General features: G+C 40.2%; 1 protein-coding gene across 1 annotated transcript; it reads right to left on the bottom strand.

Moving 5' to 3' along the window:
- Nucleotides 1-14,810: 14,810 nt before the first annotated feature.
- LOC110603980 (sterol 14-demethylase) lies at nucleotides 14,811-17,657 on the bottom strand. The gene is made up of 3 exons (XM_021741991.2): nucleotides 17,475-17,657; nucleotides 16,692-17,182; nucleotides 14,811-15,996 (listed from the first exon to the last, which is right to left on the bottom strand). The coding sequence occupies exons 2-3, from the start codon at nucleotides 17,151-17,153 to the stop codon at nucleotides 14,998-15,000; spliced, it is 1,461 nt and encodes a 486-aa protein (XP_021597683.1). The 5' UTR covers nucleotides 17,154-17,182; nucleotides 17,475-17,657; the 3' UTR covers nucleotides 14,811-14,997.
- Nucleotides 17,658-18,485: the final 828 nt, after the last annotated feature.

Below are 18,485 nucleotides of genomic sequence, written 5' to 3'. Positions count from 1 at the left end.
TAACTTTTTAAATTTAGAAATGAAATGCTTTAATCATGCTTCATGCATCATGATCATATTATAGGTTGTTTGCATTAGAATTCACGACTATGCCGCATTGTATTGTTGTGATAGATGATAGTGGATGGACATTAGGATGATTCATTAGCCTTCTGAATACGAAGTCCTGTGGTGCCCATAATAGGGCCGGGCAATACGAAGTCCTGTGGTGCCCATAATAGGGCCGGGCAATACGAAGTCCTGTGGTGCCCATAATAGGGCCGGGCATGGAGTTGAGGGATTTTTGAATCAGTCCATCCGTGGTGTGATCTGTTTGTGCAGTGACGCATTTCATAACAGCATGTTTTAAATATTCTTTTTTATAGTTCTACTCACTGGGCATCTAGCTCACCCCTCTCCCCTAACCCCCAGGTTTGCAGGTACGGGATAGATAGAGAAGGCATGAAGAGAAAAAGTCATATGTATGTAATAGTTAGTTTGTGGACATGACAATTGTATTATGATGAAATGTAAAAAAATATTCAGGATGTTATGTAATGAGGTCATTGAGGATAGAGTTGTGCTGACCATAATATATTGTTAATCCCCTTTTGTATATACATGGTCTTATGTTATGATGTTTATGTAAACTAACTCAACACAGGTTGTTTTGCCTTTAAGGCTTGATGAGATCCCACAGAGGGACTATGTTATGTATATGTTCAGAGTATGCACAGGTTGAGTTAGTTGATGACAGTATGTATGAAGAAAAGTTTTATCTTTTTATGTATATGGTTGATCATGTATGGGATTAAACATGTTTACAGGTTATGTTAGGCTTGCTACGGGTCCCGGCGGCCTTATGCCGATCTGGATCCTAGCGCCGGTAACGGTCTGATTTTCGGGGCGTTACAAGTACTTTTTTTCTGCCTTCTTTTAGATTTCAAACTTGCGTACTTACTTTTCAATTTACATAGATATAACGGGTCTAGAAGCAGATTTGCTGAGGCGGCGCGTACTGCCCGCAAAAGCAAAGCTATCGTGGGAGCAACCGGTCCCCCTCCTAAGCATGCTCGCCGAGTAGAAGAACTGATCATGCTTCTTCCTCCTCCCTAACCTACAGTAGAAGAGTCAGCCCACTCATAGCCTGAGTCTTCTACTATGGGCGCCTCTGCGTCTGTCCCAGTTTCTGAGCCTTCTGTTGTTGTCCCCACTCCTACTAAGCCCATTCCTATGAACGTGGGGGGTTGACTCCTCATAGCCTCCCAGCAATCAGTGTCTGGCATTGGCACTAATCTAGATGCCTTCTCTTCTTGAGGATCCTAACATGGCCTTCTTGTTAACCAAAAATGTCATGAGGCTTGGGGAGCATTGCCACCTGAATGAGCTCGAGATAGATGAGCTTTTTTATAATGTCATGCACTCTGCCTTGAATAGTGCCCTCTGTGCCTATGTGGCCAAAGAGCGTAACAAAGTCATGAGGCATGAGTTTGGTGCTCAAGAATTAGACAAAAGACTCAAGGCTGAAGAATGCTCGAGGCTGAAGACTCGGATTGATGAGGTGGAAGGCACCATGAAGGAGACTCTAAAGTCCTTGGACAAGCTCCAACCTGAGCTAAGTGAGTCCAATGCTTTCAAGCTGGTTATTGAGTGCTCCTTAATCTTTCTTGAAGAAGGCAATTCCATCGTTTCTTGTCACTAAAGAGCACAACATATGAAAAAATATCTCGTTAATTGTTTATTGATAGATTACAAATACTCCATGAATGGTAAATGACTTGGCCATCTAACTTGGCCAGCTTGTAGGATCCTGGGCGAGTGACTTTCAAGAGCCTAAATGGTCTTTTTCAGTTTTTTCCAAGCTTACCAAACCCTGCATGACCTTTGGTTACATTTGTTCTTTTAGGGATTGAGTCTCCTACATTAAAGGTATGCTATATGTCTCTATTGGTGAACCTTTAGGACATCTTCTACAATTCATTTATTTCATCGCTATATCCCTCTGTGATTATATGTATAAACCCCAAAGGTTCCTGGTCAGGGGTAGTCTTAGGAGCTATCATCTTAAGTTCGGCCTCCTCTCTTCACTATTTTTTCTGGCAAACTTTCGAAGTGTGACATCTCTTATTAGTCTCTCGATCTTATTTTTCAGTTGTCGACATTCCTCAATTATATATTTGTGGTCTTCGTAAAAACGGCAGTACTTAGTTCTATTTCGCCTTTTCGCTTTGTCAAGATTGAGTTTAGGGGGGTGATCTGACCTCCTTGTCGTTTTTTCTGATCCACATTAAAATGTGTGTCCGTGAGTTATTTAATGGAGTATAATTTTTATGTAATGACCTGAAAACCGGACCGCTACCGGCGCTAGGATCCATATCGACTTAAGGTCGCCGGGACCCGTAGCAAGCCTACTATACATCCTGTGTACCTGATAAGATCCCATACATGATCATACATTTTTATAAAAACTTTAAACTTTCCATATACCAAGCTTGACCTGTGCATGCACCATATTGTGAACATAAAATCCCACACTAGAGCCCTTATCAAATGCTCTAGTGGGGCAACATATCATATGTCAAACCTGGTTCAATATAACTCATCATTAAAACATTAACATAAGATCATATATAAAAAGGGATTTACCATACATTAGGGCCAAGCACAATACTAATCCTCAATACATCACTGCACAATACCTTATATTACATTATATTATTTTACATATCATGTCCACTACTAATCTGTTACATATACAAGCCTTTACCCTTGACGACTTCCCAGTCTATCCTGAACCTGCAAATATGGGGGTTGGGGAAAGGGATGAGCTACTAAAGCCCAGTGAGCAGAACAATAAAACAATTTAAATAACATATGCTTCCATGAAATGTATCACATCACAAACAAATCACATCAAGGATGGACTTGTCACCAATGACCCTCTACATAATCCAATGTGCCCGGCCCACAACGGGAGCTCCTCAGGACTTCCGCTTAACATATCATAACATAACATATCCAATATGCCAGGGGCGTAGAATGGGCCTCGACCTGGACTTTCTCTTACTCTGTGCTAGGGGCGTAGAATGGGCCTCGACCTGGACTTCCATACCATATCATATCATATCATATCAAGGGCCAATGGGTCATCCAACATCCATCCCCATCAACATCATATTATGCAATGTATCATATTCGTGAATTCTAATGCAAAACAACCTGTTTCATCCATGGCATTCATGATGCATGATCATGCTTGAAAGTTCATTTGCTTGCAATAAAAGAGTTGTGTTCTACTCACCTTTGGCTGACTCTGAACTAACTCTGAAGCAGCTAACACTGCTGGCCTCTTCGGTTCCTCGAGTCTGATCCTACACAGGTGGACTCAAATGAGGGACCAAACATACTCTATAAAGACTCTAAACAATTCCCCAAAAACTCCCCAAAAACATCATATTACATTCATAGAATACATGCAAAGGAAGGCTGAACAGGGGACTTTCGGCGGCAGGTTCGGCAGCCGAAGGTCCCTCCAGAGCCGAAAGTCAGGCACTTTCGGGGGCAGGGTTCGGCGGCCGAAAGTCCTTCCAGAGCCGAAAGTCACAATCTTCGGGGGCAGGTTCGGTAGCCGAAACTCCCCTCCAGAGCCGAAAGTCTAAACTTCCGGGGGTGAGCTTAGGCGGCCAAAACTGCCTCCACAGGCAGGTTTGGCAGCCGAACCTGGGCTCTCCCAAAGGGCAGAACCCGATTCTGCCTTGCAAATCCAGCCACCCACAACAACCTAACATGCATCAAAACTATACTAAGACATGCATAAACACATTTCCAAGCATATAGGGGCATAAAACTAACCTATACCCCAACAAACATCACATTAGCATACATTTAACATAAAGCTTAACATTTTACCCCTAGCCTAAAACTTACTTAAAACATGAAGGAAGAGAAGGATCTACACTTACCTCTTGAAGGTCGAGAGGAGGGTGATCAAAACTTGGAGATTTGGAGAAATTGAGCTCCGGGGGTCTCCAAGCTTCAAAAACTTGATCTTAGCTTAAAAATCTTCAAAACAAAGTAAAAACTCATCAAAACGTGAAGGGATTGAAGGAAAACAACAAATCAACCATGGAAGGGCGAAATCTCACCTATACCCGAAAATAGAGAGAGAAAACTCGCCCATTTTCGGACAAGGGGCCTTTTATAGGTGGCTGGCTAGACCACCTTCGGGGGCCAAAGGTGCCTCTACAAGAGGCCAATGTTCGGCAGCCGAACATTAGGTTCAGCGGCCGAACCTGGCTTTTTCCTTCCTTAGTCTTTTCTTTCAAAACTCAATTTCTTTCTTTATTAAAACTATGAAAACACATAAAAACACTTTAGAAAACCATATTTTACCCTTCTAGAGGGTTTCGACATCCGAGATTCAGCCGAAAAGTGAGAATTCCGATGTCGGAGTCTAGCCGGGTATTACATTCTGCCCCCTTAAGAACATTCGTCCCCGAATGTTCAACACACAAGCATAGCATGGCATAACACACATACCAACAAGGAAGCACACATAAAAACATAAAACACTAACCTTAGAAGAGATAGGGGTATTGCTGGAGCATAGACTCCCGTGTCTCCCAGGTACATTCTTCTATGTTGTGGTGATTCCAAAGGACTTTAACCATCGGGATTTCCTTGTTCCTCAGCTTTCTGATCTGCGTGTCTATGATCCGCACTGGCTACTCAACATAAGTGAAATCTCCTACGATCTCCACATCAGGCTCATTAAGAACCTTGTCCGGATTTGACATGAACTTCTGTAACATGGAAACATGGAAAACCGGATGGATTCTCTCCATTGAAGCAGGCAAATCCAGCTTGTACGATACATTCCCAATCTTCTGCAAGATTTCAAAGGGTCTGATGTACCGTGGAGCTAGTTTACCTTTCTTCCCAAAACGGATCACCCCTTTCATAGGAGACACCTTGAGCAACACCATATCTCCCTCCTGAAACTCTACATGCTTCCTGCAGACATCTGCATAGCTTTTTTGCCGACTCGCAGCAGTCTGGATCCTTTCTCTGATAATGGCACTACTCTGCTGGTGATCTCTACTAGCTCAGGCCCTACTAAGGCCCTTTCTCCAACTTCCTCCCAGCAGATAGGTGACCTGCACTTCCTTCCATACAAAGCTTCATATGGAGCCATCCCTATGCTAGCATGATAGTTGTTATTGTAGGCAAACTCCACCAAAAGTAGATGCTGCCTCCAAGAACCGCCAAAATCTAGCACACACATTCTGAGCATATCTTCTATGGTCTGGATGGTCCTCTCTGACTGTCCGTCAGTCTGTGGATGGAAAGCCATGCTAAAGTCCAGCCTAGTACCCATAGCACTCTGCAAACTCCGCCAAAACCTAGAGGTGAACTGGGGTTCCCTATCTGACACTATTGAAACGGGAGCCCCATACAGCCTGACAATCTCTTCCACATACACCTGCGCCACTTTGTCCACAGAATAGCCACTCTTGACAAGAATGAAGTGAGCAGACTTGGTCAGTCTGTCCACAATCACCCATATGGAGTCCAATCTGTTGGACGTTGCCGGTAACCCCACCACAAAATCCATAGCTATATTCTCCCATTTCCACTCAAAATCCGTAGTGAGTTAAGCATTCCAGCCGGTTTCTGATGTTCTAGCTTCACCCTATGATATACTTCGCAGGCGGACACAAACTGTGCCACTTCTCTTTTCATAGCTGGCCACCAATAGAATCTTTTCAGATCCTAATACATTTTGGTGGCTCCAGGGTGAATACTGTATCTAGAATTATGAGCTTTCCTCATAATGTCTCCCTTCATACTCATGTCATCTGCTACACATAACCTGTTCCCATAGCGGAGGATCCCTTTGCTGTCAAATCTGAACTCTTCACTCTTGCCTGACTGAACAGTCTTGGCAATTTTCACTAACTCTGGGTCCTCATGTTGTTTCTGAGCCATCTGCTCCATAAACACGGGTGTCACTCTCATCTGGGCTATCAAAGCACCTATACCAGACAACTCCAACTGCAGCCCTTCATCAATGAGCTCATAGAATTCCCTCACCACCGGTCTTCTCTCTGTTGTAATATGGGATAGACTGCTAAGTGATTTCCGGCTTAGGGCATCTGCCACAACATTTGCCTTACCCGGATGGTACTGAATTTTGCAATCATAGTCACTAAGCAGTTCTACCCATCTTCTCTGCCTCAGGTTCAACTCCCTCTGACTCAAGATGTACTGCAAGCTCTTATGATCTGTGAAGATCTCACATTTAACCCCATAAAGGTAATGCCTCCACATCTTGAGTGCGAAGATCACAGCTGCCATCTCTAGATCGTGTGTAGGATAATTCAACTCATGCTTCTTCAGCTGCCTAGAAGCATAAGCAATTACCCTCTCATTTTGCATCAACACACAACCTAGTCCCACACGGGATGCATCACAAAACACTGTGACGTCTTCATTACTGGTAGGTAGAGCTAACACCGGTGCTGACATTAACATTTTCTCAGCTCTTCAAAGCTTTCCTCGCACTGATCAGACCACACAAACCTCTGGTTTTTCTTGGTCAACCTGGTCATAGGAGCGGCAATTTTGGAGAAGTCCTACACGAACCTCCTGTAGTAACCTGCCAAACCCAAAAAGCTCTTAATCTCTGTAACTGTAGTGGGTCTAGGCCAGTTAGCTACAACTTCCACCTTCTTGGGGTCCACTTCAATTCCCTTTTCTGACACAATATGTCCCAAGAAGGAAATGCTCCTCAACCAGAACTCACACTTGGAGAATTTGGCATACAAGCCATGCTCCCTCAGGGTCTGCAAAACTATCCTCAGATGATGGGCATGCTCCTCTGCGTTTCTGGAATACACTAAGATATCGTCAATGAAAACGATAACAAAGTGATCCAGATACTGACTGAAAACTCTGTTCATGAGATCCATGAATGATGCAGGGGCATTGGTCAGCCCAAACGGCATCACTAGGAACTCATAATGCCCATATCTGGTCCTGAACGCCGTCTTCGGCACATCTTCTTCTCTGATTCTCAGCTGGTGGTACTCGGATCTCAGATCTATCTTGGAGAAACAACCTGCTCTAGCTAGCTGGTCAAATAGATCGTCGATCCTAGGTAACAGATACTTATTCTTGGTAGTGACTTTGTTCAACTGCCTGTAGTCGATAGAAAGTCTCAAGGATCCATCCTTCTTCTTTACAAACAGCACTGGAGCACCCCAAGATGAGGTACTCGGTCGGATGAAACCCTTGTCTACCAACTCTTGCAACTGCTCCTTCAGCTCCTTCAATTCTGCTGGTGCCATCCTGTAGGGAGGGATAGGGACTGGTCTGGTTCCAGGCATCACTTCAATTTCAAACTCTATCTCCCTAGCAGGTGGTAGTCCTGGAAGCTCGTCTGGGAAGACATTTGGAAACTCTCTGACTATGGGCACTGAGGCGGGCTCCCTAATCTGACTATCCAGCTCTCTCACATGAGCTAGAAACCCCCTGACAACCCCTCCTGAGCAACCTACGAGGCTGTAGGGCTGATATCAAACCTCTAGGCATACCCCTCCTGTCTCCTTTGAAGACAACCTCTGACCCATTCTGTCCTTTGAACCTGACTACCTTGTCTCTGCAGTCCAAGGTAGCACCATGAGTAGCTAGCCAATCCATCCCTAGAATGACATCAAAATCTGTCAAGTCTAGAACCACAAGGTCGGCCGGAAGGCATCTACCCTCAACAAACACTAGACTGAACCGGCAGACTGACTCTGCCACTGATGGGTCACACTTGGGTCCACTAACCCAGAGGGGACACTCTAACCCAGAGACTATCAAATCCAACCTCTCAACGGCTCTCGGAGCAACAAAAGAATGAGAAGCACAAGGGTCTATTAAAGCATACACATCTGAACAACCAATGATGAGATTACCTGACACCACGGTGTTGGATGTGTTTGCCTCCTACTGTGTCATAGTGAAGATCCGAGCTGGAGCTGATGGACCTTCACCCCGGGAACCTGCTGAAGAAGAGGCTGCCCCTCTCCCTCTGCCTCTGCCACTATCCTGTGTCACGGCTGGAGCTACTGGCTGAGCCACACTACCAGAAGTCGTCTGCTGGGATGGTGCCATAAAAGGTGCCCTAGGACACTCCCGAGCTATGTGTTCCTCCTGCCCACACCTGAAGTAGGCTGTAGACCCCAACCGACAGACCCCCTTGTGCGGCTTCCCACACCTCATTCATTCAGAACCATCTGAACCTGAGCTCGAGCCACCACCTTAACCCAGACCAGAATTTAACCTGTTACAGAACTTATTCTTCTTGGGCTTGGCTTTACCCCACTTTTTACTGCCTGAAGCTGCTGTACTTAGAGAAGAGGGATCTAACTTTCCCCCGCCTAGGGTCTTGGAACCCGAAGACTGTGCCACTGTCTGCTTAACTGTCCCCTGAATAATGGCACTAGCCTCCATCTTCCGTGCCGCATCCATTATGGTATGGAAGCTCTCCCTCTCTGCTGCAAGGATCAGAGAGGAATACCTAGGGTGGAGCCTCATGGTATACCTCCTAGCCTTCTTCTGATCTGTGTCATATGCTTGACCTACATACTGCAGCAACTCCAGAAACCTGTCGGTATACTCATCGACACTCATCTCCTCTGTTTGCCTTAGCTGCTCAAACTCCACAACTTTCAGCTCTCTGGAACTATCTGGAAACTCCCATCCTGCAAACTCATTTGTAAAATCCTCCCAGGATAGGCTCTCCAACCTCGGGTCCACATAGTTCTTGAACCATTCTCTTGCTTTCTTGCATTTCAGCGTGAATCCCTCCATCTGAATGGCTCTACTATCATTTGCCCCCAACTCATCTGTTATCATTTTAACCGTTTTGAGGTACTCAAGTGAATCATCACCTGTCTTGAACTTGGGAGCATCCAGCTTCAGGTAATCTGTCATCTTTACCTTGCTCCCCACAGATGAGCTAGGCTTAGGTGTTTGGATTTCAAAGGCTACTGGTTCTGCTGGTGGAGGAGGAGGTGCAGCATTTCCTGGGTTAAGGTTTGCTGTATTTGGGTAGAAGGGTGAGGGTGGATACATGAGGTACTGGGGATATAGTGGATAAAAAGGAGGGTAAGGCATGTAGGAGGGATATGCGTTAAAGCTGGAGTAATCCGATGTACCCCTCATTGGATACCCTGGGCCCTGTAGAAAGGGTTGATACTGGGGTGGGTAACCAAACCCCGAGGCCTAAGTGCCTCCTTGAGATTCTCCCATGCCCTCTTCTGACATGCTCATGCCCAAACTACCATCTCTTCTCTGTTCATCCTCCTCTGATCCTCTTACATCAGCTGACATACCACCCGAACTGTTCCCCTTCTGCTTACATCAAAAGACCTTCTAGGGTCCCTTGACGTCCCCTCTCTACTTGATCTGCATGACATTGTCCTTGGCAAAGTAGGGGGACGGGCATCCATGCCCTCATTCTCTGATGGGACTCCAGTTAATCGTGCAGATCGACGAGTGCCTAGCATCCTGCTTCTGAAAAACAACACACACACATAAACATTAACATCATATGGTCCATGTGGAAACACATAAACCCACATCATACATCACATAACATTAATGCGCATGCATAACATCATGGCATTACACATCATCATCAAGATAGGACTCTACATCCTATCCTAGTGGACATGATTTTTCCTATTGTGCTTGCCCTTCTATAACATCTATGAGCCCGACACTCTCTAGGTCCGACCATATGAACCTAGGGCTCTGATACCACTCTATAACGACCCGAAAATCGGACCGCTACCGGCGCTAGGATCCAGATTGACTTAAGATCGCTGGGACCCGTAGCAAGTCTACTATACATCCTATATACCTGATAAGATCCCATACATGATCATACATTTTCATAAAAACTTTAAACTTTCCATATACCAAGCTTGACCTGTGCATGCACCATACTGTGAACATAAAATCCCACACTAGATCCCTTATCAAATGCTCTAGTGGGGCAACATATCATATGTCAAGCCTGGTTCAATATAACTAATCATTAAAATATTAACATAAGATCATGTATAAAAAGGGATTTACCATACATTAGGGCCAAGCACAATACTAATCCTCAATACATCACTGCACAATACCTTACATTACATTACATTATTTTACATATCATGTCCACTACTAATCTGTTACATATACAAGCCTTTACCCTTGATGACTTCTCGATCTATCCTGAACCTGCAAACCTGGGGGTTAGGGAAAAGGGTGAGCTACTAAAGCCCAGTGAGCAGAACAATAAAACAATTTAAATAACATATACTTCTATGAAATGCATCACATCACAAATAAATCACATCAAGGATGGACTTGTCACCAATGACCCTCTACATAATCCAATGTCCCCGGCCCACAGCGGGAGCTCCTCAGGACTTCCGCTTAACATATCATAACATAACATATCCAATATGCCAAGGGCGTAGAATGGGCCTCGACTTGCACTTTCTCTTACTCTATGCCACGGACGTAGAATGGGCCTCGACCTGGACTTCCATACCATATCATATCATATCATATCATATCAAGGGCCAATGGGTCATCCAACATCCATCCCCATCAACATCATATTATGCAATGCATCATATTCGTGAATTCTAATGCAAAACAACCTGTTTCATACATGGCATTCATGATGCATGATCATGCTTAAAAGTTCATTTGCTTGCAATAAAAGAGTTGTGTTCTACTCACCTTTGGCTGACTCTGAACTAACTCTAAAGCAGCTAACACTGCTGGCCTCCTCTGTTCCTCGGGTCCGATCCTACACAAGTGGACTCAAATGAGAGACCAAACATACTCTATAAAGACTCTAAACAACTCCCCAAAAACCTCCCAAAAACATCATATTACATTCATAGAATACATGCAAAGAAAGGCTGAACAGGGGACTTTCAGCGGCAGGTTCGGGGGCCGAAGGTCCCTCCAGAGCCGAAAGTCAGGCACTTTCGGGGGCAGGGTTCGGCGGCCGAAAGTCCTTCTAAAGCCGAAAGTCACAACCTTCGGGGGTAGGTTCGGCGGCCGAAACTCCCCTCCATAGCCGAAAGTCTAAACTTTCAGGGGCGAGCTTAGGTGGCCAAAACTACCTCCACAGGCAGGTTCGGCGGCCGAACCTAGCTTCGGCGGCCGAACCTGGGTTCTCCCAAAGGGCAGAACCCGATTCTGCCTTGCAAATCCAGCCACCCATAACAACCCAACATGCATCAAAACTATACTAAGACATGCATAAACACATTTCCAAGCATATAGGGGCATAAAACTAACCTATACCCCAACAAACATCACATTAGCATACATTTAACATAAACCCTAACATTTTACCCCTAGCCTAAATATGCATCAAAACCCTTAACCCCTTCTTAAAACTTACTTAAAACATGAAGGAAGAGAAGGATCTACACTTACCTCTTGAAGATTGAGAGGAGGGTGATCCAAACTTGGAGATTGGGAGAAATCGAACTCCGGGGGTCTCCAAACTTCAAAAACTTGATCTTAGCTTAAAAATCTTCAAAACAAAGTAAAAACTCATCAAAACTTGAAGGGATTGAAAGAAAACAACAAATTGACCATGGAAGGGCGAAATCTCACCTATGCCTGAAAATAGAGAGAGAAAACTCGCCCATTTTCGGACAAGGGGCCTTTTATAGATGGCTGGCCAGACCACCTTCGGGGGCCAAAGGTGCCTCCGCAAGAGCCCAATGTTCGGCGGCCGAACCTGGCTTTTTCCTTCCTTGGTCTTTTCTTTCAAAACTCAATTTCTTTCTTTATTAAAACTATAAAAACACATAAAAACACTTTAGAAAACCATATTTTACCCTTTTAGAGGACTCCGACATCCGAGATTCCGCCGGAAAGTGGGAATTTCGATGCCGGAGTCTAGCAGGGTATTACATTTTATACTTACTTTGGTCATCCTTCCTTCAAGAGACGGGATAACTCCTGTAGTTTCCTTCATGTCCTTGCCTTTTCAGCTTTTAGTTTTACTTTTGGTTTGCCCTCTTGTCCTCTTTTAGTGCTTAGACTTTATCATCTAGCCTAACATATTTCTGGACCTTATCTATCAACTGTTGATACGTTGCGGCTTGGTGTTTTATTAAAGAATTCATGAACTTGACATTGCGTGTTCTTTTCTTCAACGCTTCGCACACTATCTCATGATTTAACTCCTCCATCTGTATTGCCTCGGCATTGAACCGTGAAATAAAACTCCTTAAAGACTCACCCTCTCCTTAGTGGATCTTTCGTAACTTAAAGGAGAGTTTTTTAGGAGGTATACAAGTAATAAATCGAGATTTAAATAACGTAGTGAACTGCATAAAATTCTGAATTAAACCTGGGATTATATGTTGGTATCATTTTTTAGACAAACCTATGAGTGTTAACGGAAACACTCGGTACAGCATGAAATCATTGATATCTAAAGTTGCATGGTCGTTCTAAAGATTGCTAAGTGGCTTCTAGGATCTGTTGTTCTATAATATTTCTCTAAACTAGGCAGCTTGAATTTAACTGGGAATGAAGATGGAATTAAAATGGGATTTATTGGAAATCTAGGACCGACTATTTGATAAGGGATACTACTAACTAACTGGTCGGTGATCCTGCGATTATAGGCATACGGAGGATACGCTAGCATGTGTCTGTTAACAATAAACTTGTATCGAAACTCGACCTCTTCAGAGGAGGGCGAATCTTAGTGAAGACCGAATGTAACGGTGTCTGAGTCTTCATTCGGGTGGAACCGAATACAAATTTTATCAAATTCTTGCCATCTGTCCCTATTTTGTGGTGACAACTCATAACTCACTTTAATAAATTCTTGTGTAATATCACAAATAAATTTATATTATATATAAATAATATATATTAAAATATTTCATTAAATATTTATAGTTAATATTATAAATTATGTGTATATTTAAAAAATTTTATTTTTTATTAATAATATTTTAAATAAAATAAAATATTATAAAAAATAACAATTAAATTTATTGATTAAATTATAAAAACAAGTGATCGATTAATTACTGACCATTTATTGATAATTGAAAATACCGACCACGATATTATCTATTGTTTATCAATACAAAGTCATAGTTATATTTTTAACTTTTAAATTATAAAATTTTATTTTTTTATATTGTAAATTTTTATTAATATGTAATTATATAAAAGTAGAAATTAAGAGTGAATAATAAAATTAATAAAAAAATATTATTGTAATAAAATATTTATTTAATAACTATTTTGTTATTTAAATAAAAATTTAGAAATTATATTATAATTTATTGTTAATTTATATAAATTCAATTTAATTTTTTAATTATATTTATGATAAATTAAAAAAAAATTAATTTTATCATTTAAAATTTAAAGTGTTAAATATAAATATGGATTATGAATTAATTTTTTTTAATAACTCTAAATTATATTATAAATAATATTTTAAAATTAATATAATAAAATATAACATAATATAATATTATTTTATAATTATCTTGAATCAAAATAATTTTTATTTTATTTTATATTATTATAAAATATATATATAATAAAATATATTTTCTTATATATTATAAAAATATATTTAATTTTATAATTAATATTTAAAATAATAAAAAGGGTAAAACTTTTTCAATAATAATAAAGCCTACCGCGGTAGGTTTTAACAGCTCACCGCCCGTCAAATGAGTGATAAGCGGTCAAATTGTAGCTGACATGGCAAATTTAACTCATATCTCACAGATAATTTCTTCTGATCACAAATAAATTTTTTAGAAAGCACTAATGTTTTGGGTAACTTTGATTAGGTATTACTATCTAACAACAATTTTTCAATTTTGTCTAGTATTTTTTTATTCATCAATTTGATTTATTCTATTTGATTCAATTATTATTTTTAATAATTTTTTACTTTCGGTTCAGTTTAATTAATCAAACGAAATTAATGAGATAGCTTAAACTAAGGAGAAAAAGAAAAACTAGCAGAAGCAAGCTTATCTAGCAAGAAGCCACTCCAGATAAGCACTAGCAAGAATGAAATAGTAGTTAAGCGGGAAGTTGGAGGACAACGGTTCCAATCCTCACGATGCTCTGGCGTTAAGGGGAAGGGAAAACCAGACACTGACTAAAGAAGTGAATTTGAGATGGAATCATTTTAAAAAGTTAATCAAATTGAATAAATTAAAAATAAAAATTTTAATATTTATAAAATTTAAATTAAATTAAAATAAAATAAAAAATAAAATAAATTTAAATCAAATCCATTTATTCTATTAATTCAATGAATAAACTCATTAATAAAATGACTTAAATTGAACTGTGGTTCAATTAAAGTATATCAACTTTGAATAAGATTTAATCTCCCTATTAATAACCAGTAGATTTGATTCAATTTTGTACATTTTTTTAATCAAAATCCAACTTAATCAAGCTAACTAAAATTTTTAAAAATTAAAATTAAACGTAACCGAAAAAGTATAAAATCACTGAATTTTTAAATTGATTTGATCTGATGGAACCGAATGATATTCCCCCTAGAATCATCCCATTTGTAACTTCTCACATTTTTTTTAACATCTATTCCCCCTTTTGTTTGGCAAGGAAGAAAAAGAAAAAGAAAAGGGAAAAAAAAAAAAAAAACAGCTTCAAGGCAATTGCATTAGTTTCTTGCATCCCCCCACAGAGCTAGCAATTTGCTAACACTAAATTGCATCATTAACAAGTCTAGAACAGAGGCAAAAGCATTAATCCTCACAATTAAAGCAAAACCTAAGTGTCACAAACTACATCAATCAAAAACTTTATGGAAACCAAAAAGGCCACAATCCAGTTAAGGGCAATAGCGCCCCCTAGAAACATGGAGAAAAAAAGACAGGAACAAGTCAAATCTGCAACACATCAATACTGCTATTATTCTTGCTAGTCAACTGAAAGCTTCCTGCGCTTGTAGCGCACCATTACCTTTCCTTTCACCCCCACGACCATTGCATTCCAGTCAATCTCAGGAAAAGGAGACACCAGCTCCAATTCAAAATTCCTCAGCAAATGGCTCCATATGGCTTTTATCTGCAAATATGCAAATGGTTCACCAAGACAGCCGTGCCTGCCACCTCCAAAAGAAATATATGAAAATGCCCCTGCCACTTTGTCTTCTTCCCTCCCAACCGCAAATCTGTCAGGATCGTATCTGTCTGGATCTTTGTAAACATGAGAAAGCCGATTTGCAAATGCTGGAGATGTTGCAACTATGTGACCCTTTGGGATGTCATATTCTTTTCCCTCTCGGGTTGTCACAGTAAAATCACTGTGAGAGCTGCGTAGTAGCATTATAAGCGGAGGATGGAGCCTTAGGGCTTCCTTAATGCTCCGATACAGGACATCCATCTCAGACAGAACATCATGATCAACCTTATTCCCATGCTTTCTCATGAGGGTTTTTTGCTCCTCCAGTACAGCAGATAAGTACTCCTTGTAGCGGAGGAGGTATGCCCCAGTCCAAGTGGAGGTGATGGAACTGGTATGCTGCCCAGCAAAGAGAGCAGCAATGAGCAAGCCTGTAATCTCAGATTCACTTGTTGAGCGACCATCTTTGTATTTTGAGTCTATGAAGCACTGCAACATGTCATTCTCTGATTTTGCAGCAAGTTTACGAGAAGCTATAATGTTTGCAAAGATTTCTGCAAGCCTCTTGCGTGCCCTGTCACGTCTACGGTGAGCTGGAATGGGCAGGTACGGGAACAAGACACTGATAGGAAGCATTCCATTGTCCAGATCATGGAATAGAGCAGATACATCATCAAAAAGCTTATCACGAACTTCTCGACCCAAAAGACATCTACTGGCAGTCAATATAATCAGATGTTCAAGCTCATACTTTAGATCAACTTCACCAGTGTCACCCCACTTTGAGAAATAATCCTGTCCAGTTCCACAATGGCAACACAAAAATTAGGACCATGGAGGTCCTACATTATGTCTGAAATTTGCATAAAGGAATCTTATATCTAAGCAGTAATCCACACCATACTGAACAAAGCCAGTCCACAGTAGATATGATTATAAAATTTAAGTTTTGAATAAATAATGCAAAATGATATGCAGAAACATTTCAAGTAGACACTTTATTCATAAATCAAAGTGGGTGGTTTAGCGTTTAGTTAAAACGAGGTATCTTACATGAAAATGTTCTTTCCATAGTCCCGAAACTTATCTTGAACAGTAATCAAATAAAGCTGATACTTATTCCTGAATCTTTTTCACAGAAAGCTAAACATTTCTTTTCCCGACAATGAAATACTTCCGTCCTTCACTGACGCACCTAACTGACCAAACTCCAGTGTACATGTATTGTTAATCTTAGTGCCTCGACCTTCTCAAGGACTGAATGCATTAATAAAAGCTACCAATAAATAGAAAAGTGGTTGAGTACATATCTTTCTACACCTTCCCTTTCATTAAATGAATCAGAATTGAAACATGACCGCATCAAAATGCAGTGAATATAATATAATTCAAAAATGAATAAAAAACAACGCTGAATAAGCGAATAATGGTTAAGATGTTTGCCAGAAAAAGCAAAAGAGAAACGCGAGCAAAAAGCGCAAAAAGCATACCTCTGCTTCCATGACCATCTGATCGACATAGCCTTTGAGTTTGTTGACCCTCAGAGACTCTGTAAAGAAGCGGAACTGCTCTTGTCGCACAGTGTAATCGACATCAAACACAACACCTGGGCCAAAGGTAGGCACATTGAACTGATATACCTCCTGCTGGCTGAGGTCTGCCTCTGGGGCCTTGAAGAAGTGAGCTGACACCTCAGGCCCAATCAAGAAGGTAATCTTCCAATGAGCAAGGTTCACAGTGAAAACACTGCCAAGCTTTGGGTACTCTTCACGAAGCATTACAATCGGGCCTTTCAAGAAGCGGATTAACCCTCCAACCAGTGGCCAACCGCTCACAACTGGGGGCAGACGTTTTTTAGATCTAGGCATAATGAAGGTTGAGATAAGCTTGGCCACTATTAGAGTGGCCACGATGAGGACACCCATATTGAGGAGCTTGTTATCAGAATCCATAACGATTAAGGGGAAGAGTATAGATTTTACTGAAAATCAAAAACAAGAATCAGAACTATCAGATAAACAGTAACCACAATATTAAAAAGACAACTAAATTCCGATCTCAAAACAGTCTCTAATTTAATTTAGTTATCAAAAGCAAAAGAAATCTGAATTAGACCTAATTGGAGAAAGAAAATTCTGATTCAAATACTTCAATTAGGTTACAACTAAAAGCAAATGAAATTATACATAATCTGGGCAAGGAATGGGAGAAGCGGAGAAATCGAGACAATGCAAACCATGAACAAAAACAAAGACGAGCGAGAGAATGAGTACCTGATCTTGTGATTGAATCGCATAGAGAATCTCAGAGATGGAAATGAAGAGGGAGATCATGTGGACTAGGATTTGAGAGTGACCTAGTTGAATGGCATCTCTCTCACTCTCACTCTCACTCTCACTCTGAGTTGCTATTAATCAGAGTATTGATTATAAAGATTAAAGAGCTTAATTAAAGGCTAATGCTAAGGCAGTATGCGTGTGTCGTTTTCGCGAGACGCATTAGGCTAGTAGTGGGACCACCTAACTGAGCTGTTTACAGCGAAGAAAGGTCGGACGGGACGGGCAAAGCCCACTGGTTTCGCTTTCAGAAAACAGTGGGCGTGTACATTGCGACCTTAGAGCAATCCACGTGTATTCGCCGTGTTGAGATAAATAATAATAATAATAATAATAATAATAATAATAATAATAATAATAATAATAATAATAATAATAATAATAATAATAATAATTTCCTTTCAAGCGTGCTCAAGATATTATGGAACGGATCGTGTGAAATCGTATCCGGTTTGTATATATAAATGGTTAAAATACATTTTATTAGCTATAGAGATATTTTCAATATAGTCTTTATATTTTTTAAATTTACGGTTAAATCATTAATATTTATATAAACTTGTAAAATTAGACTTTATTTTTAGATTTACCAATCAATTATCCTTCATTCTAGAGAAACACTTAAATACTTTTTACTAACACCTTAAATTTATTACAATTTATATTTTTTACAATTTACTTTAAAATTCTTACAAATTAATTTTTGAATATTATATTATTAACAAATAAGTATAAAGAAATTTACAAATTAACTTCTAAATATTATATGTATTTAAATAAATACTTCTATTGTCTTAAATATGAGGATTCCTTATAAAAAATTTTATATATTTTATAATTGCATACTCTAAATAAATTAAAAATAAGAAAATAAATTTATTTAAAAAAAAAAATGAAATATCATTAAAATAGCCTATAAAGCCCATGAGTACATCCAAAGAAAGTAAT

This window comes from Manihot esculenta, chromosome 16 (genome assembly GCF_001659605.2).
Source record: "Manihot esculenta cultivar AM560-2 chromosome 16, M.esculenta_v8, whole genome shotgun sequence".
In the NCBI taxonomy this organism is placed as follows: domain Eukaryota; kingdom Viridiplantae; phylum Streptophyta; class Magnoliopsida; order Malpighiales; family Euphorbiaceae; genus Manihot; species Manihot esculenta.
This window is presented reverse-complemented; position numbering and strand designations above follow the sequence as displayed.

What these genes read in the sequence shown, in the direction of transcription:
- LOC110603980 (XM_021741991.2), bottom strand. Translation starts at nt 17,153, where the DNA reads ATGGATTCTGATAACAAGCTCCTCAATATGGGTGTCCTCATCGTGGCC. An exon ending in AGATGGTCATGGAAGCAGAG is followed by an intron (nt 15,997 to 16,691) that starts GTATGCTTTTTG and finishes GGAACTGGACAG; the next exon opens with GATTATTTCTCAAAGTGGGG.